This window comes from Nomascus leucogenys, chromosome 1a (assembly GCF_006542625.1).
Source record: "Nomascus leucogenys isolate Asia chromosome 1a, Asia_NLE_v1, whole genome shotgun sequence".
NCBI lineage: Eukaryota > Metazoa > Chordata > Mammalia > Primates > Hylobatidae > Nomascus > Nomascus leucogenys.
The window spans coordinates 67,168,031-67,194,617 of record NC_044381.1 but is presented as its reverse complement, the minus strand read 5'-3'; the positions used below and the strand labels follow the sequence as shown (position 1 = coordinate 67,194,617).

General features: G+C 45.0%; 1 protein-coding gene across 1 annotated transcript in view; it reads left to right on the top strand.

Moving 5' to 3' along the window:
• Positions 1-9,195: 9,195 nt before the first annotated feature.
• CDKL1 (cyclin dependent kinase like 1) overlaps positions 9,196-26,587 on the top strand; it is a 68,236-nt gene continuing 50,844 nt past the window's right edge. The window contains exon 1 of the mRNA XM_030810193.1: positions 9,196-9,438. Within this exon, the coding sequence (XP_030666053.1) occupies positions 9,268-9,438 (171 nt within the window). The 5' untranslated portion in view covers positions 9,196-9,267. The remainder of the gene's footprint in view (positions 9,439-26,587) is intronic.

Here is a 26,587-nt window from a genome sequence, read left to right as displayed (position 1 = left end):
TTTCCAAACTGCTGATTCTGTGTTACAGCTTTAAGCTAAATTCAGAAAGTAATTAATGTTCTTTCCTATTTATTCGATCTCAAAAATTTACCCTTTGCACGGCTTTTCCCTAGAATATAATGATGCCAAAGTCATGATAGTGCAGAAATGTTCATAGATGGCCTTATGATTAAGTATGTTTAGCAACCAACTGTCCAAAGTGGCAAATGGATGTATAACTTCAGGTTTTGAGACTTATTTCCTGGAGAGGATCATATTCATTGACTTACTCACTGGTAGCCCAGGGCTAGCCACATAAACCTTCCAGGGTTTTAGTGTTAATATTGCTGAGCTCTCCTGGCATGTGGGTTTGTTGATGAAAGTACTGGGTGGTTCTTTGAAAACCTACAAATGCAAAAACAGTGTTAAGACTCAGAAAAAAGGCCAGGTGTAGTGGCTCACGCCTGTAATCCCACCACTGTTGGGAGGTCGAGGTGGGTAGATCACTTGAGGTCAGGAGTTCAAGACCAGCCTGGCCAACATGGTGAAACCTTGTCTCCATGAAAAACACAAAAATTAGCTGGGTGTGGTGGCACACGCCTGTAGTCCCAGCTACTTATACCACTGCACTCCACCATGGGTGACAGAGTGAGACCCTGTCTCAAAGAAAAAAAAAAGAAAAGAAAAAAAGACTCAGAAACAAAAGATTTTAGAAAAAAGGTACTTTAAAAGGACTCACTCATCATATATAAAGTACAATAGAGGCTGGGCACGGTGGCTCACGCCTGAGCACTAATCTGAGCACTGTGGAAAGCTGAGGCGGGTGGACCACTTGAGGTCAGGAGTTTGAGACCAGCTTTGCCAACATGGTGAAACCCCATCTCTACTAAAAATATAAAAGTTAGCCAGGCGTGGTGGCACATGCCTGTAATCCCAGCTACTCTGGGAGGCAGAGGTTGCAGTGAGCCAAGATTGCGCCACTGCACTCCAGCCTGGGTGACAGAGAGAGACTCCATCTCAAAATAAATAAATTAATTAAAAAGTACAATAAATATTTAAAAGGAAAAAATACATACAGAATAACTAAGGTTAATTAGAGAATGAAGACATTTTACTTTACTATTGGCTGAGCCTATATATAAAATCAGAAATGATAGGCTCCTTTTAAAATTGATTTTCCCACATATTTACATTGATTCAGTAGTCTTTTTTTTTTTTTTTTTTTTTGAGATGGAGTCTCGCTCTGTCACCCAGGCTGAGTACAGTGGCACAATCTCGACTCACTGCAACCTCTGCCTCCTGGGTTCCAGTGATTCTCCTCCTTCAGTCTCCTGGGGAGCTGGGACTATAGGCATGCACCACCATGCCTAGCTAATTTTGTACTTTTTTTTTTTTTTTTTTGAGACGGAGTCTCGCTTTGTCGCCCAGGCTGGAGTGCAGTGGCGCAATCTCGGCTCACTGCAAGCTCCGCCTCCCGGGTTCACGCCATTCTCCTGCCTCAGCCTCTCCAAGTAGCTGAGACTACAGGCGCCTGCCACCATGCCCGGCTAATTTTTTTGTATTTTTAGTAGAGATGGGATTTCACCGTGGTCTCGATCTCCTGACCTCGTGATCTGCCCGCCTCGGCCTCCCAAAGTGCTGGGATTACAAGCGTGAGCCACCATGCCCGGCCTAATTTTGTAATTTTAATACAGATGGGGTTTCACCATGTTGGCCAGGCTGGTCTCGAACTCCTGACCTCATGTGATCTGCCCGCCTCGGCCCCCCAAAGTGCTGGGATTACAGGCATGAATCACCGTGCCCGGCTGATTCAGCATTCTTTTCTATCTCCAGGTAAGGGGAAAGTTATTTGCATGCCTGGCTTTGTAACATTCTAGCAGTGACTGGTCAAGAAGAATGCGGTTGACACCTGGCTTCTCTTCAGGATGTTGTGAATTCGGATTGGACCAGCAGGTCTGCCCCCCCGTTAGCTCTCTAGGGCATCTAAGGACAGAGGATAATTCTCAAGGCATTCTTAGTAGCTCTAACTCCATTCACCACCACAAGAGCATGGGCTTTGGAAATAGGCAGAGTTGGGCTTGAAACCTGTGTTCAGCCCTTGTTAGCAGGGTGGCTTTGTCTCTATTGATCAATCTCTCAGAGCCTCAGCTTCTTCTTTCATAAAACAGGCTAGTTAATAATCCCAGTCAGTTAACAAATCCATGTAAGATTGTCATAAAGATCAGAGATAATGTGGATACTGAGCCTGAAATGCGCCCCTAAATGGTACTTATTAGCTTTTGTCTGTATGGACTCTGGAATCAATTTCTTTCCCAATTCCACTTAAAACAGAGACAGTAAATTCAAGTATTTCCTCAAGCTGCTGTAGAGTGTCATTTTAAGATGACATTGACTCAACTCCCCTTTCCTTACAACATAATTGGGAAAAAAAAAAGCTGGCCGGGCGCGGTGGCTCATGCCTGGAATCCCAGCACTTTGGGAGGCCGAGGCGGGCAGATCACGAGGTCAGGATTTCGAGACCAGCCTGGCCCACATAGTGAAACCCCATCTCTACTAAAAATACAAAAAATTAGCCGGGTGTGGTGGCGGGCACCTGCAGTCCCAGCTACTCGGGAGGCTGAGGCAGGAGAATTGCTTGAACCTGGGATGCGGAGTTTGCAGTCAGCTGAGATCACACCATTGCACTCCAGCCTGGGCAACAAAGTGAGTGAGACTCCATCTCAAAAAAAAAAAAAAAAAAAAAAAAAGCTTCAAGCATTGGCCCTGGGTTCTGCACTCAGATGAGGCTTCAGTGTTCTGCCCAATCTCGTGGAAGTTCATTCTTCTGGTGCTGGAGCTGCACACACATGAAGTTGCTGAGCTACCATGAGAAGGGAGCATATAGACAAGATGAGTCTTCCCGGTAGCCTAAAAAAAAGAAGGAAGGTGCTACACTGTGCATTATTCTAAGTGCTTTGCGCCAGCTCTCAATGTCCTACACATTAACTCAATAATCCTGACAACCACCCCAATGCATTAGGTAGTATTAGCAAAATGGTTAGGAGAAAAGATTCTGGAGTCAAACCGCCTGCATTCCAATACTGACTTCACAGTTCACTAGCTGGGTGTCCTTAGGCTAGCTGCTTATCCTCTCCGACTCAATGAGAGTCACCTGAAAGCTCAGGATGATATTAATGCCTATCTCCTGGGGTTATTGTGAGGCTCATGGGTCAAATATTCTTAGCATAATGCCTGCCACAAAGTAAGCACTCATTAAATAATGTGTTGTGTAGGCAATAGTAATTATCTTGCACAAGATCAAACACCAAGTAAGAAGGTAGAAATCCTGGTCTTCTGACTCCAAATTCCAGGCTTTTTCTGTGACCATGTGTTACTCTACTGAATGTTTATTTTTCCTTAAACGATTAAAATACCACAGTACAGTCTGTGCCGTTCTAAGAACACTGAAGTATTCTCGCTAATTATACAAACTGCAAAGAAAAGATCACTATTAGCAGAATATAATGCTGTTTCACTTTGCACTGGCTTGAGAAAAAGCCCCCACATCACAGACCATTTCTGAGATTCCCAAGAGCTATACTTTCCAGGAGTTATACTTCTTTGATACCAAAACCAGTGTCGCACCTGCCAATGGAAAGGACTGTCAGTCTGACTAGTCTAGAGGCCACGTTACCTTCTCTCTTTTGTGCTAAGTGGTGACAGTGACTGTTTATCTCCCTTTTCAAGTTGTTCTCTAATATTTTATTTCAAATTCCTCCAAACAAAACAACTTGCAGCTGCAAGTCATGCTAGCTTTCTGATTCACTGCCTACTTGGGCATAAATAACCAGTACACTGACTCCTACTTTAACTACCACTAGGCCTGGCACAGTTCCAGGCTCTTTGGGTACTGAACCTTGTGGAGTCCATAAAGTTAATTTTCCAGACAAACTTGATTTAACCTGGTATGAACTTCAGACAATGCAGCTGTGGGGAAATTCACACTGACTTTCTCACTTCATTTCAAAATATTTTTTTTAATTGTCAAAAAGAAACATTCATGAACATAGACCACATTCTTTCTGGGTCAGAAAACAAAATAAAACATTTCATAGAATTTAAGTCATATAAACTGAGTTCTCTGAAAATAATGGAATTAAGCTAGAAATCATTAACAGAAAGCTATCTTTAAAAATCACCAAATAGTTGGAAGTTAACACACTACAAAAATAACCCATGAGTCAAAAAGGAAGTCACAAGGAAAATATTTTTGGGCCAGGCACGGTGGCTCATGTCTATAATCCCAGCACTTCGGGAGGCCAAGGCGGGAGGATCATTTGAGGTCAGGAGTTCGAGACCAGCCTGGCCAACATGATGAAATCCTGTCCGTACTAAAAATACAAAAATTAGCTGGGCATGGTGGTGCGTACCTGTAGTTCCAGCTACTTGGGAGGCTGAAGTGGGAGAATCGCTTGAACCGGGGAGGCGGAGGTTGCAGTGAGCCGAGATCGCGCTATTGCACTCTAGCCTGGGTGACAGAGTGAGACTCCATCTCAAAAAAAAAAAAAAAAGAAAAGAAAATATTTTGAACTGAATGAAAATGATGATACAACATATCAAGATTTCTGTGATGTATTTAAAGTGGTGCTTACAGGAAAAATTATGGCACTAAAGGCTTATATTAGAAGGCGGGGTGCAGTGGCTCATGCCTGTAATCCCAGCACTTTGGGAGGCTGAGGCAGGCAGATTATCTGAGCTCAGTAGTTGGGAGACCAGCCTAGGCAATATGGTGAAACCCTGTCTCTACAAAAAACACAAAAATTAGCCAGGTGTGGTGGCACACCTACTTGGGAGGCTGAGGCAAGAGGATCGCCTGAGCCTGGGAGGCAGAGGTTGCAGTGAGCCGACATTGTACCACTGAACTCCAGCCTGGGTGGCAGAGCAAGACTGTCTAAAAAAAAAAAAAAAAAAAAGAAAAAGGCTTACATTAGAAAAGAAAACAGGTAAGTCATGGTGGCTCATGCCTATAATAATCTCAGCACCCTGGGAGGCCGAGACGGGAAGATTGCTTGAGGCAGGAGTTTGAGACCAACCTGGGCAACATAGGGATACCCCCATCTCTACAAAAAAATTAAAAAATTAGCTGAGTGGAGTGGTGTGAGCCTGTAGTTCTAGCTACAGGAGAGCCTGAACCCAAGAGTTTAAGGTTGCTGTGATTAGGCCACTGCACTCCAGCCTGGGCAACAGAGTGAGACCTCTACATACACACACACACACACACACACACACACACACACACGAAGATCTAAAAATCAATGATTTAAGCTTACATCTTAAAAACAAACAAACAAACAAACAAAAAACAAAAACAACCTAGAAAAAGTACCTAGGCCAGATGCGGTGGCTCACACCTGTAATCCTGGCACTTTGGGAGGCCAAGGTGGGTAGATCACCTGAGGTCAGGAGTTTCCGACCAGCCTGGCCAACATGGTGAAACCCCTTCTCTACTAAAAAATACAAAAATTAGCCGGGTGTGGTGGCGCATGCTGTAATCCCAGCTACCCGGGAGGCTAGGGCAGGAGAATTGCTGGAATCCTGGAGGTGGAGGCTGCAGTGAGCCAAGATCTTGATCTTGGGACTGCACTCCAGCCTGGGCGACAGAAGGAGACTCCATTTCAAAAAAAAAAAGTAAAGCTAAAAGCAAGCAAGCAGAAGGAAGAAAATAATAAAGAGATGAAATTAATAAAATTGAAAAACAGATAAACAATAGAGGAAATCAATTAAATGAAAAGTTTGGGTTTCCTTAAAAGATCAATAAAATTGATAGGCCTTAGCCAAACTGGTGAGGAAAAAGGAGACAAAATTTACCAGTATCAAGAATAAAATCTAGAACACTACTATAGATCTTACAGACATTAAAATAATAATAATGTAATATTATTATATTGAACAACTTAATGCCTATAAATTTAATTCTTTAGGTGGAACAGACACCTTGAAAGACACAAACTACCAAAGCTTTCTCAAGAAGTAGACATCTTGAATATTTTATTTTAAAAATAGGATTTGTAATTAAAACAACTTCAACAAAGAAAACTCTAGATCTAAGTGGCTTTACTGGCAAATTCTTCCAAATGCCAGGCACAGTGGCTCACACCTACAATCCCAGCACTTTGGGAGGCCAAGGCGGGCAGATCATCTGAGGTCAGGAGTTTGAGACCAGCCTGGCCAACGTGGTGAAACCTCATCTCTATTAAAAATACAAAAAATATATATATATATATTTCCGGGAGTGATGACATGTGCCTGTAATCTCAGCTACCTGGGTGGTCAAGGCAGGAAAATCGCTTGAACCCAGGAGGCAGAGGTTGCAGTGAGCCAAGATCGTGCCACTGCACTCCAGCCTGGATGACAGAGCAAGACTGTCTCAAAAAAAAAAAAAAAAATTTCTTTCAAACATTTAAAGAATTAATAATACCAATTTCATGTAAACATCTCTAGAAAATAAAAGGGAAGAGAAACACTTCCCAATTCATTTTCTGAGATCAGCATTATCCTGATGCCAAAATTAGCAGATATTACAAGAAAACTATACATCAATATCTCTCAAAACATGAATGTAAAAGTTTACAGTAAAATATTACTGATCAAATCCAGCAATATATTAAAATGATAAAATCATAAATAAGTTGGGTTTATCCTAGGAACAAAAGGTTGGTTCAACATCTAAAAATCAATGTAATTCACTGTATCAACAGACTACATAAAAACAATTAGGTGGTGCACACCTATAATTCTAGCTACTCAGGCCTGGCAGAAGTGGGAGGATTGCTTAGGCCCAGGAGTTCAAGGGTACAGTGAGCAGTGATAACACTACTGCACTCCAGCCTGGGTGACAGAGCGAGACTCCCTCTCAATTAAAAAAAAAAAAAGAAAGAAAAAGGAAAAGTAAATGATCACCTCTAGATGAAGAAATGCATTTGATAAAATTCAACATCCATTCATAATTTTAAAAAGCAAACAAAAACACTAAGCAAACTAGGAATGAAAGTGAATTTTCTCAGCCTCCTATTAATAAAAGGCTTCTGTGTTAGATACATATGGTTGCATAACAAATTACCCCAAAACATAACAGCAAAACATATTTCAGTTTCTAGAGGTCAGGAACCCAGGTATGGCTTTAGCTGGGTGCCCCTGGCTCAAGGTCTCTCACAAGATTGAACTTACATTGTCATCTGGGGCTACAATCTCATCTGAAAGCTCACTGGAGTTGGGTTGGTGGGGGAGATCCTCTGTCCTCAAAAGGCTACATACGGTCTGATTCCACTTTCATGACATTCTGGAAAAGGCAAAACTATAGAGACAGAAAACAGATCAATGGTTGCCATTTGCAAACAATTTCTGTTCACAGACCACTTCTAGGCCATCCTTGTACTGGATTTCCAGGGCAGCCACCAGCCCTCTCTCCTCAGCTCCAGGCTCCTTTCTGAACCCTTCCTGGGTTTACATTTAGTAGCATGCTGCTTGACACGGGATTGGCCCCTGTTTCATAGACACTGTGTTAATTTTCTTTCCTCGGGTACTGCTTCCAGGGCAACTACCCGCATTGATGCTGGCACTGGGAACGAGACGGATGATAAAGTGTGAGGCAGGCTGCCCAGTGGCAACTGACATGATTTCATAATTTCCCCAGGTCCATCCGCTTCCCGCCAGTGTGCTCAGATTTGAGTAATAGGAGTCCGTTGGGAGAAGGATGGGGGAAAGGAACCGAAAACAATTAAGGCAAGCTCTGTAAGCTTCCACCTCCGACACCACAAAAGTCCCACAGCAGAAGACTGCAGTGGAACCTTCCCTGCTGTAGAGGAAAGTGCTGACTTTAACCAATTTCTGCGGTCACGCCTTCCTCTTCTTTCCTTTCTCCCTCTCATTCATTCACTGACGCCGCAGCACTGATCAGCACAGACACAGATGTCTCCAAGGGACCAAAGGGAATAACCGCGGTTCTGAGGTGCAGGGAAATGTGGATCGCTCAGGAGGGGCTCCTAGCGCAGGCGTCTTCCCCCGTAGACGCGGTTACAGCTGCGCTTTGCACGGCCTGCGGAAGTTTGCAAATCTAGCAAGTCTGCTCTCCCGGCAGCAGGACTCGGCCCGCGGTCAGAACAGCTCCCGTGAACGGAGGGCGGCCCTCCGGGGCCCTTCCCTGCAGCCGGGACGGCGGCCGAGCTGGGCCGGGCCGGGGGTGGGAAGCTGGGGCGCGGCGGCCCTTCCCAGGCAGACCCGGCGCGGGGGCCGGTTTCCATAGGGATCGCGGGCCGAGCCACGCCGAGCCGAGCTGGGCGGAAGAAGGCGAAGCGGAAGCCAGGCCCGGCCCAGACCGCCGCGGCGCCGTGAGTCCCGGGCGGGCAAGGAGGCGCGGGCCGTCCCGGGCCAACACGTGGCACCGCTCCATGCTGCGTGGCGCGGCTGGGGTGCACGTCCGGGCGCGGGAGGGTTTTCCCGGTCCCGGGGGCGCGGAGCGCGGGGTGGTCTCCTGCGGCCGAGCCTCGCCGCCGCCTCCGCGGGGAGCCGGGAGGTGTCTTCTTGCCGCAGGGAAATGAGACCCGAAATTAGAACCGGGGAAGCCCTTAGCCCTCCCCGTGCTCCAGTCAGCTCAGGTGTCTTAGATCGGATGAACGATAACGTTAAAAAGATAGATTATTTTACAGCTCGGCTCGTTTTAGGATGGCAAGTTACATTTTAACTTACAGGGTATTTAACGGGCGATTAAAATCGGGTTACTGGAGGCAGCTAACGCTAGGCTGTTACTCCTGATCGCGTTGCCATTGTCGACACGGGTCCACTCTTCATTCCTTAACATGTGCTGTTCTGTTCTAGGACCGTGACAAACACTCATCCTTGGGTGGGGCTCTAGTGCAGTCCGTTGGTGCCAATATTTTATAAGCGACGTTTTCAAACTATGTGAAGATCCTTTCTTTTCTTTTCTTTTTTTTTTTTTGAGACGGAGTCTCGCTCTGTCGCCCGGGCTGGAGTGCAGTGGCGCGATCTCGGCTCACTGCAACCTGCGCCTCCCAGGTTCACGCTATTCTCCTGCCTTAGTCTCTTGAGTAGCTGGGACTACGGGCGCCCATCACCACACCGGGCTAATTTTTTGTATCTTTAGTAGAGACGAGGTTTCACTATGTTGGCCAGACTGGTCTCGAACTCCTGACCTCAGGTGATCCGCCCACCTCAGCCTCCCAAAGTGCTGGGATTACAGGCGTGAGCTACCACTCTTGGCTGAAGATCCATTTTAAGAAGATTTATTCCTCTATGATGGAGAAGTATGAAAAAATTGGGAAAATTGGAGAAGGATCCTATGGAGTTGTTTTCAAATGTAGAAACAGGGACACGGGTCAGATTGTGGCCATCAAGAAGTTTCTGGAATCAGAAGATGACCCTGTCATAAAGAAAATCGCCTTTCGGGAAATCCGAATGCTCAAGGTAATTGATTCACTTTTCCTTTTTTCTTTTTCGAGACAGGGTCTCACTCTGTCTCCCAGGCTGGAGTGCAGCGATGTGATCATAGCTCACTGCAGCCTGGAACTCCTGGGCTCAAGCCATCCTTCTGCCTCAGCCTCCTGGTAGCTGGGATTACAAGTTCTAGCCACTGCTCCGGGATCCACTTTTTCTTTAAAGTGAATTTTTAGGGATGAAAGAAATAAAGTGAGTCATGTTATGTTAAAAGAATGTCATGGGACATGGTTATATCTTACTTCATAGTCTTTTGACTTCAGTGACACAAATGGCATATCTGTGCACAAGTCACTAATTATATAATGAACTAGAAAGAGACAAAAGTGCCAGGTTAGCTGGCATTCACTTTTAGAGATGCTGTGGGATATTTTATTATTCTTCCCAATAGTTTCTCTCCCACCTGTAGACCTGGATTTTCAAGGACCATCACAATTTGATTGTATAGGAATGTAAGACAATTCAATTTTGCTGGCATTGTTGATTTTTAAACTTCTAAGGTATTTCCTATTGGTATACTCAGTCTATGAAGAGAATTAATCATTTACCTGTTTTCAAACTGCTAAGAAGCTTACAGGTTCTCATTACACCTCATATGTATTTACTGCTGAGCATAATCATGTCCCGTTTCTAAAAAGATGCGTTCTTCTTAAAGAAGTGAAATGATCACTTTCTAATTTTTTTAACGTTTTTCAGAGATGGGATCTTGCTCTGTTGGCCAGGCTGGTCTCGAGCTCCTGGCCTCAAGCAATCCTCCCACCTTGGCCTCCTAAAGTGCTGGGATTACAGGCATGATCCATCCAGCCTGGCCTGATCACTTTTCAAATGTTTATTAGTTAACCCTAAAAATAACATGATATCAGAGGGGGGAAAGGTATTTATTACAAGCTGAAAGTGTGTTTTCCTCTAATGGAGAGACTGCTTTACAGAACTTCTGTGAAGGTGAAATCCAAATCGCAATGTGAAAGGTGACGTGTAATGAATACGGTGGAGGTCAACTTTGTTTCAGTTATGGCCTCTCTGTTCTGACCTATATAACTAACTACATGACAAGAGAAGAGCTACTTGGTGAGAGACAGATGAATGAAACTTCCAGGGGATTAACTATTATTCTTGCTTCTGCATTTTCTCCAGATCACTCTACAAATCTTGTGCCCATGGATAAGAGTGTGGGGTCACTTCTAGATAAGGAACCTAAATGGAAAGTAGCAAGCTTTGGATAAATTGAAATGGGTGGGTAACAGGGCAACTTCTCTATTTAGGTTTGGAATGTTCTTAACCAACAGGATATTATCTATTGAGAGGAGATGCTTCCAAAGTCCCCCAGGGGAGTACTCCCATAGGCAGGGGTGAGACCTGCAGTGTTTTGACCATCCCCCTGTGCGGGTCACTCTACCCTTACCCTCTCTGTACACAGGGAGAGGCTGTTGGGCATTTTCACTTCCTCAGGCTTTCCCAGGGGAGAAGGTGATCATTACATTTCAAAGGGTTCATTTACCTGAAAGAAAATCTGTTTCTTGCAGAAAGATACTCTTTTTCTGATTCTGAAGATTACTTTTGTGAATGCTCCTTTCAAATCTCTCACTACACTTTATCAGTACTACATTAAAAGTGATAGCTCCCCACATTAATTGAGTTCTTCCGGGATGGAGACCTTGCCTCGGTAGCTTGTATCCCCAAAGCACACTAGTTGGCACATCTAGGCCTCCAAAAAATGTTATTGTTGGATTGGAAAAAAAAGTTAACAGAATAAACTCTTAAAAAAGGTGGATGTTGCCAATAAATTGGGAAGTCAAATGTGTTCTCTTAACTGAATATTGATATCCTCCAAAGGATGGGGTCGTGTGCACATGAGCCTGATTTCAAAGCATGCAGCACCCCACTCTCCAGATTAAGTGCACGGATGTAGACACCACTGATCTCTATGAAGTGGTGGGACTAGATTATAGGTAGAGTCTGTTCTTTAAAGCCGTAACTTTTCAGAGTTGTGTGATATTCCTAACACATAAAACGTACTAGGCTGGGCATGGTGGTGCATGCCTGTGGTCCTAGCTACTAAGGAAGGAGGCCAAGGCAAGAGGATGGCTTAAGCCCAGCAGTTGAAGGCTATGGTGAGCTATGATTAGGCCACTGTACTCTAGCCTAGGTGACAGAGTGAGACCCTGTCTCTTATAAAATAAAGTTACTTAACAGATATTTGCTGAGTAGGTGAATTAAGGGTATGATAAATGAACATTTTATTTTCTCCATTTATGGATTCAGTAAATACTCATAGAGCCCCAGTTGTGCCTAAAACGATGTTTATGCAAAGTTGTACACCCTGTCTTGCAGAAGCTGAGCTCTTGGAAGGGAGGTAAGATGAATTGCCCTTTGGCTCTCACCCCTTATAGACTGGGTTCCCAGTGAACAGGGCATGTGTACCCTTGCCTGGTAAGAACTCTTTAGGTGCTTGTTGAATGGTGAAAATAAAGTGATTGGAGGCATGTTTGAGCTGAACTTTGAAATGTTTAGGGAAACGTGGAATGAGAGATAAGGCATTCCAGGCAGACGCTCCATCCTAGGAAAAGGTGCGTAAGTAGAAAGCACCCTATATTGAGGGAACACAGGTAATAACCCAGTGTCTTAGCCAAGATGCCCAGTGGGTGCTAACAGGCCAGGGAGAGAAGGAAGGGGGAAGCCAGGGTCCAGCAGGATCAGGTCATATTCTAGATTTCTTCTGAAAGAAGAGCACATAGGAATCTAATGATTGGATGAGAAATCAAGAACAATTTCAAGGTTTTTGACTGATTGACTGGAAGAATGAAGAGATCGTTCACTGTGATCGACAGACCGAGGTGCAAATTTGGGGGAAAGGAAATAAAGAGCTCTGTTTTGGACAGGTTAAGTTTGAGCTGTGAACCCAAGGAGACTTGTAAAGTAGGCAGTTGACTACACAAGTCTGGCATTCAGGGGAAGTCCAGGTTGGAGACAGATAAAGTTGGGGGACATAAGCATATCGATGGTATTTAAAGCTGTGGGACCAGAGGAGGTCACCACATGGGATGGAGGAACAGGTACTGAAGGTGGAAACTTGGTGTACCCAGCCTTTGGGGGTCAGGAAGATGAAAAGGAACCACCAAGGGAGGCAAGAAGAGGCGATCTGCATGGTCGGAAAACCCATAGAACAATGTTCTTTCATTATTATTATTATTATTATTATTATTATTATTTTGAGACAGTCTCACTCTGCCACCCAGGCTGGAGTGCAGTGGTGCAATCTCGGCTCACTGCAACCTCCGCCTCCTAGGTTCAAGAGATTCTCCTGCCTCAGCCTCCCAAGTAGCTGGGATGAGAGGTGCCTGTCACCACACCTGGCTAATTTTTGTATTTTTAGTAGAGATGGGGTTTCACCATGTTGGTCAGGCTGGTCTTGAACTCCTGACCTCAAATGATCTGCCCACCTTGGCCTCCGAAAGTGCTAGGATTATGGGTGTGAGCCACTGTGCCCGGCCACAGTGTTCTTAAAAGCATAGTGAAGAAGATGGTTCAAAAGTGACGGGATGCTCTGTGGTGTCAAAGGTCTCCATTAGTAGATTTAGGATTAGCCATTGGCTTTGATCATGTGAGGGTCTTTGGCGACCTTGACAAGAGCTGTGTGAGTGGAGAGGCAGGAATGAAACCTTCATCAGCATGGGATTAAGAGAGACAAGAGGAACAAAGTGGAGATAGTGATATGGGCAACTGTTTTGAAGAGTTTTATTATAAAAGGAAGACAAAAATGGGGCAGAGGTGTTCGTAAAGATGTGGGCTGAAGAAAGGTTTTTTTTTGTGGTGGTTGTTTTTAATATACAAGTGAGAAGTACCTTTGTATGCTAATTGTATAAATAAATCCAGTAGAGAAAAACTTGGTGTTGGAGGAAGGAGAGAATTGCTGGACCCATGACCTTAAGTTACTGACCTGAACCATACCAAACATAAATATCATTGCATTAAAAAAGGCAATTTAGGCCAGGCATGGTGGCTCACGCCTGTAATCCCAGCACTTTGGGAGGCTGAGACGGGCGGATCAACTGAGGTCAGCAGCTTGAGGCCAACATGGCCACCATGGTGAAACCCTGTCTGTATTAAAAATACAAAAACAAGCCAAGCGTGGTGCCAGGCCCCTGTAATCCCAGGTACTTGGGAGTCTGCGACAGGAGAATCACTTGAACCCGGGAGGCAGAGGCTCCAGTGAACCGAGATCGTGCCCCTGTGCTCCAGCCTGGGCGACAGAGCAAGACTACTAGATTCTTTACATACATGCTCCTTAATCTTTCTGTAACAGGATCCACAGCTGGCTCCAAGCTATGGGGTGGAACTTCTTCCACCAGGGTATTCACCGTCTTCTGATTTGCATATGACACATGGACCCTACATGAATTCAACTTCCCATAACTCAGGTTTAAACATATTAAGGATTTATTGGATGAGCGGTAGGGTGGTCATAGCAGACGTCAGACTACAGAGAGAGACAAGGTAACTGAAAGAAAATCACCTTAAATCAAGAAGTCAGGAGCTGGGTGTGGTGGCTCATACCTGTAATCCCAGTATTTTGGGAGGCCAATGTGTGGATCTCTTGAGCCCAGGAGTTCAAGACCAGTGGGGGCAACGTGGTGAAACCCCATCTCTACAAAAAATAGAAAAATTAGCTGGGTGTGGTGGCATGCACCTGTAGTCCCAGCTACTCAGGAAGCTGAGGTGGGAGGATCACCTGAGTTCTGGGAGTCAAGGCTGCAGTGAGCTGTGATTTGTGCCTCTACACTCCAGCCTGGGAAACAGAGTAAGACACTGTCTCAAAAAAAAAAAAAAAAAAAAAAAAAAAATCAAGAAGTCAGGCATGATGGGCTGGAGCATCACAGGCCCTGTGGTGGAAAGTGGGCAGTGGTTCTGCATAAAGCAGATGGATGCACTTGAATTCCACACAGCCTCTTAGGGGAATATCTGTGTGTCCGGCAAGGGGCAAGGAAAGGGCTATGTGGTTCAAAACAAATACAAACCATACAAATACAAAGTAATACAAACCAAAACCAAACAAAACAAATACAAACCTTACAAATGCAAAGTAATACAACAGAATAATTGTATTACTAAGGCCCCAAGCCCCTAGGCTGCTGAACCTTCTCTCTGTGGAATGAAAATGGTAGGAAGAGGAAAGAAAGAATTTCTGCCAGCAGTGTCAGAAAAAGTAGATGCTCCTAGTGGAGTTGGAGGTCAAGAACAGGACAGTGTCACTGTGGGATCTCTGTGCAGACGTTCTACCTATGGCAGGTGGTATGGGGGCATTAAAATATATTAGACCAGCATTGGTCAAGGGCTGAAAGCAGCAGCTGGGACATTGTCTGTGACAGGTCTCCCTCCAGAAAAGAAGAAAAACAAGAGAGACAAGGAGAAGAAATCATCTACTGCTATGTGGCAGGTAGGGGCAAGGGACCTAGTAAATTTGGACAAACTGCCAAGTATCGTTGTTACCTAGGATGCACAAATTACACTAATAACCTTAGAAGGTAGATATTGTTACACTAATAACAACCTTAGAAGGTAGATATTGTTATCCCATTTTACAAATGGATTCAGTATGGTTAATGATTTGCCAAGGCCTCCTGGTCAGTAAGCTGGAATGCAGACACAGTTCTCTTTGTCCCCAAGTTCATGCCATGTGGTATGCCCATACCAGAATCAGCCATCACTTTATACCAAACACCATACTCTGAAGTCTCCCAATGACTGGTCCTCAGAATTTATACTGCCCGTTCTCCAGCAAGGCCTTAGCTGTGAGATTTGTGGCTTCTGTGGAGGCCTGAGTGCAGATTCTAGCTGGAGCAGCTGTGCTTTCCATATCTCATTCCATAACCCTGTGGACTATTTTAGAAGGCTAAAATAGCCTTCTAAACCTTTGTACAAACCTTTGTAGGTTTGCCACCTACAAAGATGAGAATAAGTGTGAGGGGAAATGTCCATTTGAAAATTAATTATAAATATCACAACATAACGCAGAGATTCATAATGAGAACAAGGTCACTCCTAAAGGGTGAAAATTGGTTCTTGGCAGGTGGCAAAAAAATCTAACTTTTTTATTGTTTAAAGCACAGATATACATATGGTTCATATGCAGATATATAGTATATTTGTGATATTAAGATTTCATTGGTAAGTGATTAGAAAAAGTGTGTAAAATGACTCTTTGAGGGAGAGAAACGAAAAAAGGTGCATGAGGTGTGGGCGAGTGGGACTGTTGAGTGTATCCTAGGTGCCAGAAGCAGGCTCTCATTTGATTTTAATTCATCATGAATAGTAGTAACCTGCAGAATGTCCAGCATCAGTAGCCTTCTAGAAGGGACAGGAGCTACAGTTAGGGACTTCAGTTTTCTTTTCTTTTCTCTTTTTTTTTTTTTTTTTTTTTTTTTTTTTTTGGAGACAGTCTCACTGCTGCCCAGGCTGGAGTGCAATAGCGCAATCTCAGCTCACTGCAACCTCCGCCTCCTGGGTTCAAGCGATTATCCTGCCTTAGCCTCCCCCAGTAGATAGGACTACAGGGGCGTGCCACCACACCCAGCTAATTTTTGTATTTTTAGTAGAGACAGAGTTTCACTGTGTTGGCCAGGCTGGTCTCAAACTCCTGATCTCGTGATCCGCCTCCCTCAGCCTCCCAAAGTACTGGGATTACAGGCATGAGCCACCACACCCAGCTATGGAACTTCAGTTTCTGATCATGCTCGAAGCTGTGGAGTGACCTTGGGCAAGTTCTGGTGCTTCCTGGAGCCTGGCGCACCTTATCGCTATGATTTATGTCTCCGTTTGGCATTGCTTTGCTGATTTTTTGCTGAGGAGAGCAGAGGGCTCTTGGGCCAAACATCCAGCAGCGGTCAAGCAGCCTCAAGGATGCAAGGGTAGAGAAAGTAGAGGACCAAAGGGAGTAGTAGCATAGAAGAGGAAAGCACAGACGGAAAGGCAGAAGGTGGGATTTTAACAGAGTGCTGCAGCCAACGGCCAACGGAGGCGCTGGAGGCAAAGCTCTTCATACAGGCCCCTAAGGGGCTCACTGTCCTCAAAGAGCGGACCAGAAGTCCTGCTGGGCACATTACCATCATGGTGACAGGCACATGCTTTAAGAAGTAGGACTGTCAAGGTTGCCTGTTATCCAAAGCATTTATTAAGTGCTTAACTGAATGTGCTCTGTGCCAGGGCCACATCCACTAAATGCTAAGAGTACCATGTAAATGCTCCCTAGCATTAGAATCTAATTAGAACTTTCACAGTTGGAAGGGCTTCTGCTCCTCAAATATCAGTTGAAGGAGTGTTTCCTCACTCAATAAAAACCTCAGCCAGCTGCAGTGGCTCATGCCTGTGATCCCAGCACTTTGGAAGGCTGAGGCAGGTGGATCACGAGGTCAGGAGTTTGAGACCAGCCTGGCCAACATCCCCGTCTCTACTAAAGATACAAAAAATTAGCCGGGTGTGGTGGCAGGCGCGTGTAACCACAGCTACTCGGGAGGCTGAGGCAGGAGAATTGCTTGAACTCGGGAGGTGGAGGTTGCGGTGAGTCGAGATAGAGCCATTGTGCTCCAGCCTGGGCGACAGGGCAAGACTCTGTCTCAAACAAAACAAAACAAAACAAAACAAACACCTCAGTGGAAAATCCTGTGACATCTTTAAGAATTTCATCCTGCTGTTGCTAATAGGGGTCATTCTAGGCTCCCTGTCTTTAAATTGTTTAATTGGCTTGTTGAGGTAGATTAATAACATATGTCTATTAATTGTTTTAGCTGAGTTCCGCATTTTCTGTTATGGATTATGGATTAACAAACCCAAATGTCTGTGGAATCACACTGTTAACATAAATGAGGGAAGCAGCCTGAATATAGGGCAAGATGGAGAGGTGGAGACTGGGGCAAACTGGGGTCCTCATGTCTGATCTAAAGTGGACAGCTACTGCTCAGTGCCACAGACTGCAAGCCTAAGGTGCTGGGTTTCAGTCTTTATTTATTTTTTTTTTGAGATGGAGTCTTGGTCTTGTCACCCAGGCTGGAGTGTAATGATGTGATCTGGGCTCACTGCAACCTCTGCCTCCCAGGCTCAAGCGATTCTCCTACCTCAGTCTCCTGAGTAGCTGGGATTACAGGCACCCACTACCACGCCTAACTAATTTCTTGTATTTTTAGTAGAGATGGGGTTTCACCATGTTGGACAGGCTGGTTGTGAACTCCTGACTTCAGGTGATCCACCTGCCTCAGCCTCCCAAAGTGTTGGGATTACAGGCATGAGCCACCGCATCAGGCCCACCGCCCACCGATTTTTTTTTAAGATAGGGTCTCACTCTGCTGCCCAGGCTGGAGTGCAGTGGGGCAATGATGGCTCACCGCAGCTTCAATCTCCAGGGCTCAGGTGATCCTCCCACCTCAGCCTCCTGAATAGCTGGGACTATAGGCATGCATCACCACACCAGGCTAATCTTTGTATTTTTTTTTTTTTTTGAGACGGAGTCTCGCTCTGTCTTCCGGGCTGGAATACAGTGGCGTGATCTTGGCTCACTGCAACCTCCACCTCCCAGATTCAAGTGATTCTCCTGCCTCAGTCTCTCGAGTAGCTGGGATTATAGGTGCATGCCACCACACCTGGCTGGTTTTTGTGTTTTTAGTAGAGATGGCCAGGCTAGTCTCAAACTCCTAACCTCGGCCTCCCAAAGTGCTGGGATTATGGACATGAGCCACTGCGCCCAGCCAATTCTTTGTATTCTTTGTAGAGATGGGGTTTCTCCATGTTGCCCAGGCTGGTCTCAAACTCCTGTGCTCAAGCAGTCCTCCTGCCTCGGTCTCCCAAGGTGCTGGGTTTACAGGCATGACCCCCCCATGTCCAGCCAGAGTCTTTTTTAAAAAGCCAGAAATCAGAATTTTATGTAAAGTGTCCTGGGATTTTTCCTACAACCTTTTATTCTGAGAAAAAAATCAAAATATACAGAAGTGGAGAGAATAGTGCAATAAATACATGCATACCCTTAGCTAGATTAGTTCATCAACTGTTAGAATTTTGCTGCATTTCCTTTCTGTCTTTTTTCGTTCTTTTTAGCGACAGAGTCTCACTCTGTTGCCCAGGCTGCAGTGCAGTGGCACAGTCATGGCTCACTGTGTTCTTGAAATCCTGGGCTCAAGTGATCCTTCTGCCTCAGCCTCCTGAGTTGCTGGTATTACAGGCGTGTGAGCCATAGTGCCTGGCTAATTTATTTATTTTTTGTAGAGATAGGATTTTACTATGTTGCCCGGGCTGGTCTCAAACTCCCAGCCTCAAGCAATCCTCCCACCTCAGCCTGCCAAAGCCCTGGGATTACATGTATGAGCCATTGTGCCTGCACTTCCTTTATCCCTGTTTCTGCCTCTCTCTCTCTCTGTTTCTCCCTCTCTCACACATACTTTTTTGGCTGAGCCATCTACCTAAATATTTAGCATAATCTCCTGAAACAAAGATGTTCTTCTGTATAATCACATTATGATTTCCATACTTAATAAATTTATCATTGACTCAATACTATTATCTAATATATAGTCTATGTTCAAATTTCTCATATTGTTCTAATAATGGTTATATAGCTATACATATAATGAAATAACTATATATATAAATGTGTATAGTTGTTTTTAAATCCAGGATCTATTCAGTGACTGTACATTGCTATGACTTTTGTTTGTTTGTTTGTTTGTTTTGTTTTTTTTGAGATGGAGTCTTGCTCTGTTGCCTAGGTTGGAGTGCAGTGGCGCATTCTCAACTCACTGCAACCTCCACCCCTTGGGCTCAAGTGATTCTTCTGCTTCAGCCTCCCAAGTAGCTGGGATTACAGGCACCTGCCACCGCGCCCGGCTAATTTTTGTATTTTTAGTAGAGATGGGGTTTCACCATCTTGGCCGGGCTGGTCTTGAACTCCTGACCTTGTGATCCACCCGTCTTGGCCTCCCAAAGTGCTGGGATTACAGGTGTGAGCCACCACGCCCGGCCCATTGCCATGACTCTTTAGTCTCCTTTAATCTGAAAGAGTTTTCCACCTTCTTTATTCTCTTATTTCATCTTTTATGAAACCGACATTTTTGAAAAGTCCAGGCCATCTGTTTTGAGTAATGTGCCTCGACTTAGACTAATCATTGGCTGTTTCCAAATGATTTGATACAGGTTAAATGTTTTCAGTAAGAACACTGCATGGGTGAAACTGTGTTCTTCACACTAGCTCCCATCAGGAAGTGTATGATGTCATTTTTGTCCCCTAATTGGTGCTATCAGTTTTAATTCCTTAGTTAAGATGGGTCTGCCATATGTCTCAATTGTAAAAATGATTTTCTCCTTTCTAATTAATAATGTGTGGGGTGATATTTTGAAACTGTGACGACCTTGTTCCCTAGTGACTTTCACCCAATGGTTCTTTTTTTTTTTTTTGAGATAGAGTCTCGCTCTGTCACCAAGCTCAGGCTCAAGTGCAGTGGTGCGATCTTGGCTCACTGTAACCTCCACGTCCCGGGTTGAAGCAATTCTCCTGCGTCAGTCTCCTGAGTGGCTGGAATTACAGGTGCCCGCCATCATGCCTGGCTAATTTTTGCATTTTTAGTAGAGACAGGATTTCATCATGGTGACCAAACTGGTTTCAAACTCTTGGCCTCAAGTGATCCACCCACCTCGGCGTCCTAAAGCGCTGGGATTACAGGTGTGAGCCAAGCCGCCGTAGTCGGCATCAACCAATGGTGATGTAAAAAAGTTATTGTAAAATAGTTATTTTTCTACAATTCTTTCTACACTCATTAGTTATCATTTTTCAGTTAAAAAAAAAAAAGATTTTCTTCCCCTCTCCCCCCACCTCTCCTTTTCGTATCACTGTGGATTCATGGATGTTTAAAAATTCAATATGTTACACACCATCACTGTCAGTATTCTTTTTAACTCTGAATTGTCACACATTTAGCATTTGTGGCTCCTTCCATCTAACTCCTGTGTCCTGACAGATGTCCATCCTTCTTTGAGCACTTGTTTACTGTGTGGCACAGCCAAATGTCCCAGGCTCATCCTGCCCCAGCCCTGTATCAGCCATTTCTCCAGAGACTCCTGGTTCCTTTTAGTGAGAATGAAATCTCTTGACCTTAAAATGTTGACAAATAATTTTTTTAAGGTTTTAAACATCATTCAGGCCAAATAAAACACATCTGCAGATAATGTTTGCCACATAAGCTGCCAGTTTGGGGCCTTAGGGATTGGACAGTGTTCATTCTCTGCAGATGTTCTCGTAAGAGACTCACAGAGATTTGGCCCATTGATGTTCATTACTAATGTATAGATAGATGCTGGGAGTTTGTGTAAACTGGTTGTCAGTAGCATAGGAGACAAAACAGAGCATTCCCTTGCCCACAGTGATAGAAACCAAACAATCCTCTTATCATTATCTCTCCCTATTTGTTCAACAAGTGGGGACCTGTTTAATTTTATTTTTACAAGATAATATACTAACTGCAAATAGTAACAGCCTGTTTTGTTTGTTTATTAGAAGATTTTTGGTTTAGCTCTTGATGTGTTTATCTAGAAAGATTATATTCCTGCTGCGTAGTGAACTCCTAAGTGATAAAGCTGCCACACAAATATTTTCAGAACAACAGAAGCAGAAACCAACAAGCTGGCTCGTTACCTTCTTAAAGACTCCCAGTTTGCAAGGAGATTAAGCACATACCACCATCTGTCAGTGTTCTGCTGCCACTACACACACCGTGCCACACACTGTAGACTCTAGAAAACAAAATGTCACAGAGCAGGAGGAGGCAGGGTAAGTGATTTTTGTAATTCACATCGATAAAAGACATAATTTATGCTATTGCTTTTTTGCCACTTAAATTATTTTTATTTCTAACCTGTAAAATTTCTAGGTAGACAGCATTTTTTTTTGTTGTTATTGTTGTTTGTTTTTTTTTTTTTTTTTTGAGACAGTCTCACTGTTGCTCAGGCTGGAGTGCAGTGGCACAATCTCAGCTCACTGCAACCTCCTCCTCCCCCAAGGTTCAAGTGATTCTCCTGCCTCAGCCTCCTGAGTAGCTAGGATTACAGGCAAACATCACCATGTCCAGCTAATTTTTGTATTTTTAGTGGAGGTAGGGTTTCACCATATTGGCCTGGCTGGTCTCGAACTCCTGACCTCAACTGATCCACCCGCCTTGGCCTCCCAAACTGCTGAGATGATAGGCATGAGCCGCCACGCCCAGCCGACAGTGTGTATTACATATCGTTATTATAAGACTCCAAATCGGCCGGACACGGTGGCTCACACCTGTAATCCCAGCACTTTGGGAGGCCGAGGTGGGTGGATCACGAGGTCAGGAGATCGAGACCATCCTGGCTAACACAGTGAAACCCCGTCTCTACTAAAAAATACAAAAAATTAGCTGGGCGTGGTGGCATACGCCTGTAGTCCCAGCTACTCTGGAGGCTGAGGCAGGAGAATGGCGTGAACCTGGGAGGCGGAGCTTGCAGTGAGTGGAGATCATGCCACTGCACTCCAGCCTGGGTGACAGAGCGAGACTCCGTCTCAAAAAAAAAAAAGACCGTAAACCACACTAAAAGGTAGTAATTATTGGCTGGGCATGGTAGCTTACGCTTGTAATCCTAACGCTTTGGGAGTCCAAAGCAGGCAAATCTCTTGAGCTCAAGAGTTCAAGACCAGCCTGGGCAACAAGTGAAACTTTGTCTCTACAAAAAATATGAAAATTACCCAGGAGTGGTGGTGTGCACCAGTGGTCCCAGCTACTCAGGAGGCTGAGATGGGAGGATCACCTAAGCCTGGGAGGTCAAGGCTGCAGTGAGTGTGATTGAGTCACTGCACTCCCACCTGGGTGACAGAGTGAGACCCTGGCCAAAAACAAAAAAAAAGAGAGAGAGAGAGAGAGAAAGAGAGGAAGGAAGGAAGGGAGGGAGGGAAGGAAGGAAGGAAGGAAAGAAGGAAGGAAGGGAGGAAGGAAGGAAGGAAGGAGTAATTTTTATATGGAATGAATGGAAACATTCTTAAAGGGGCAAGGCTTGTGTCTCTCACTTTAAATTTTTGAAAAAAAAAATTTTTTTTTTTTTGAGATAGAGTCTTGCTCTGTCGCCCAGGCTGGAGTGCAATGGCACGATCTCAGCTCACTGCAAGCTCCGCCTCCCGGGTTCACGCAATTCCTACCTCAGCCTCCTGAGTAGCTGGGACTACAAGCGCCCACTACCACGCCTAGCTAATTTTTTTGTATTTTTAGTAGAGACGGGGTTTCACCGCATTAGCCAGAATGGTCTCGATCTCCTGACCTTGTGATCCGCCCTCCTCGGCCTCCCAAAGTCCTGGGATTACAGGCGTCAGCCACCACCCCCGACCTTGAAAAATGTTTTAATCCACCTTTTTACTTGGCAGAATTGATGTTTTAGGCCACAAATTTCCTTTCAACAAGCATATTTTCTTGCTAATTATTAACTTTCTTTATTGCTTATTAACCTTAAAGTCCCTCTAGTAAAAACACTCTTGGGTAAAATTGCCTGGTTGAAAATCTTTGAACTCCATCTATTTTTTTGTTGTTGCTGGAATAATGAAAGGTTAAGAATTTCTAAACTGGCCAGGCACAGTGGCTCACTCCTGTGATTGCAGCGCTTTGGGAGGCTGAAGCAGAAGGATAGCTTGAGCCCAGGAGTTCCAGGCTGCAGTGAGATATGATCACGCCACTGCCCTTTAGCCAGGGTGACAGACTGAGACCCTTTCTCTAAACAAACAAACAAACAAAAAACCACACAGAATTTCTAAACCAACAGATGTTATCAGCCACACATAAAAACCAATGAAATAATTGACTTTATAACTATCACAGGGTTGCTGCATTAATTCTTGGCTGTGTCAGTGCCATTTTTCATTTTTGTCACAATTGTACTATTCCTTCTCTCATAGTACTTTCCACATACTGTGTTAGTAAAACAGGTCAAGCATCCACGGTGCACATCACTGGCCTGTGCTGGGTCTTGAGAGGAATCCAGAAGAGACCTGTGAGCCAGGTGTGAGGCTTCGTTTCTCATACATGTAAGCTGAAGGAGAGGCAACAGGGCAGCAACGCAGATGACTTGGGAAAAGGGGCTACCTCTTTGTCACTTGCTTGTTCACTCCAGACCTGCTCCAGCCTGATTCCAGATGTTTTCTTAGGACAGTGGTCAGTAGATCTCTATTATCCAGCTCACAGTGGGCAGCTTCGGGTTACTCAGTCACTTCATGTCCTACATTCATATGCTCACTCTACCAAGTCCCAATGACATGCCAGGAGCTGGACACATCTACACAACTGGGTATGCCAAGTCATGGCCTGAATAGTAGGGCAGCTTTGACCTGCTGTGCAAAGTTCCCTCTTGTCCTGGGTCCTACTCAGTGTCAGCAGCCTTCTAAATCACTTGGTAAATTAGGCAGAGCAGTGCCCAAGGGCAGTATATGCTGCCTCCAAAATCCAAAGAGACCCACCAGGAGCAATGCCCTTTTTTAAGTGGTAGGGGATAAAAGGTGCAACAATTTGTCCTTTAAAGAGGATGCAGCTGGGCATGGTGGTGCCCACCTGTAGTCACAGCTATTTGGGAGGCTGAGGTGGGAGGATCACTTGAGCTCAGGAGTTGAAGGCTACAGAGAGCTATGATCATGCCACTGCACTCTAGCCTTGAGGATAGAACAAGGCCCTGTCTCAAAAAAAAAAGGAAGTCACAGCATGCCCCAGGCCATTGGACTCCTAGAATATCACTTATATGCCATTCCCCAGAGGGTTTTCTTCCACTCTCTGGTACACACATATCTTAACTGGACATCCAGAGTACTTGCCATTTCTGTTCACCAGGAGATCCAGTTAACATGATGTCATCAATACAGTGGAGCAGCATGATATTCAGTGGAACGTCAAGACAATTAAGGTCCTTGTGGATTATATGGTGACAGAGTGCAGGAGAGTTAACTTAGGCTTCAGGCAAGACAGTGAGTGTGAACTGCTGTCCATCCCACACAAGGTGAACTGCTTTTGATCTAACTTACTGACTGGAATTGGAAAGAATACATTCAAGTCAATAATTGCATGTCAAGTGCCAGAACCTGTGTATATCAGTTCCGGGAAAGATAACATATCTGGCCCAGCTGCTGCAATTGGAAGTACAGCTGGGTTGAGTTTATAGGAGTTTACCAGGTGAGTTGAGGGGGTTAGCATGGGCATCACCACCTCTGCATTCCTAAGTCTTTGATGGTGGTACTCATCACTCACTGCATTTTCTCCTGGGATGCAGTTTTGCTTTGGATTTACTATTTTGACCAGGGTTGTGTTGCAGGGAGGAAGAGCAGTTTCAGGAGCTTGTATTTGGCCCTTTCTGCCATATTGGCTCTTACTTCACAAGTCATAGAACCAATGTGAGGGTTTGCCGGCTGCTAAGCATGCCTATCCCAATTTTGTACTTCTCAAGTGGAGGAAATGATCTCAAGAATGGACTCATGGATCTGTTAAGCCCGCTGTGAAACGGTAGCATTTGGGGTCCTTACATATCAGTGCCAGCTCAGACCTTGTAGCCACAGCCCTTGAAAAGTCTGAGTATTTTCCTTTCCCAGTTACTCTGGTAAATGGCCACAGATCCCTTTGAAAAGTGCGGAATATTCACAGTGGCATTGCAGGATCCTCCTTCAAGGTGACTCAGTCAGCAACACTTTGGACTGGAACTGGCTTAGATCTAGAAACTGAGCGAGGAGCTGCCGTTTTCCACTCTAGCAGTTGACACCAACCTTCTGCTTGCTCGGTTTCTTCTGGCAATGCAAGTCGGGTGACACACAAGCCAGCTGCCCTTCTATCTCACCTATAGGAACGCCATGGTGAGGGCCCATCCGTGCATTATTAGCACAGATTTCTGTGAAATAAGGTGTTCTGGCTTGCTTGCCATTATGGTAATTTTATGTACCTTGCCACTGTAAGCACCTGGTCTCTGCCACTCTGGAATCTTATCATTTTCATCAGAACCAGAAAGCCTAGTTCTGTGGTAGCATCTCCAGCCTACTGAGGACAAGCCTGTCTACCCCACCCACAGAGGACAGTGGCGATGAGCTCTTGAAGATGCCGCTGGGCTCCTTTCTGCTCCTTACTGCTTTGGTGGAGAGAGTATCCTCTGGACCTTCCAAGGAAACATAATCAGGCGGTACGTCCTGCAGTCCCACATCACAGATCCTTTCTAATATTTCCCCCTTCTTGAGTCCCCAGGACCCTTCCTCAATACTCTACCGAGGCATTTCCAGCATGTCTACCTTACCTACTAAAAGCCCAACTTCAAAGAGCTATGCCAGCAGCACATTTAAGACTATCTTCTGTACGTTGTGGCTCACACCTGTAATCCCAGCACTTTTGGAGACTGAGGTGGGCAGATCACTTGAGATGAGGAGTTTGTTACCAGCCTGGCCAACATGGCGAAACGCTGTCTCTACCAAAAATACAAAAATTAGCTGGGTGTAATGGTGCGCACCTGTAGTCCCAGCTACTCGGGTGGCTGAGGTGACAGAATCTCTTAAGCCCAGAAGGTGGAGGTTGCAGTGAGCCGAGATTGCACCACTACACTACAGCCTGGGTGACAGAGTGAAACCCTGTCTCAAAAAAAAAAAAAAAAAAAAGATTGTCTTGACAGGCACAGTGTCTCACAGTATCTCACGTCTGTAATCCCAACACTTTGAGATGCCGAGGTGGCAGAATCGCTTGAGGCCAGGAGTTTGAGACCAACCTGGGCAAGATGGTGAGACCCTGTCTCTACAAAAACATTTTTTTTAATTATCCAGCCATGGTCCTGTGTGCCTGTGGTCCCAGCCACTGGGGAGGCTGAGGCAGGAGGCTCACTTGAGCCTAGGAGTTCAAGGCTGCAGGGAGCAATGATCACGCCACCGCACTCCAGCCTGGGTGACAGTATGACCCTGTCTCTATAAAAAATAAAAGTAAAATTTAAAAAAGAACTGTCTGTAGGTGTCCTTGTCAAGCATTAAGTCCCAAGTTATGGGACAGTGTAGTGCTCTCATATTAATGAATTTCCCCTTCTCCAGCCTTACATTTTACTACTGTCATGGCCCAGCCCCTTCGAGACTGCT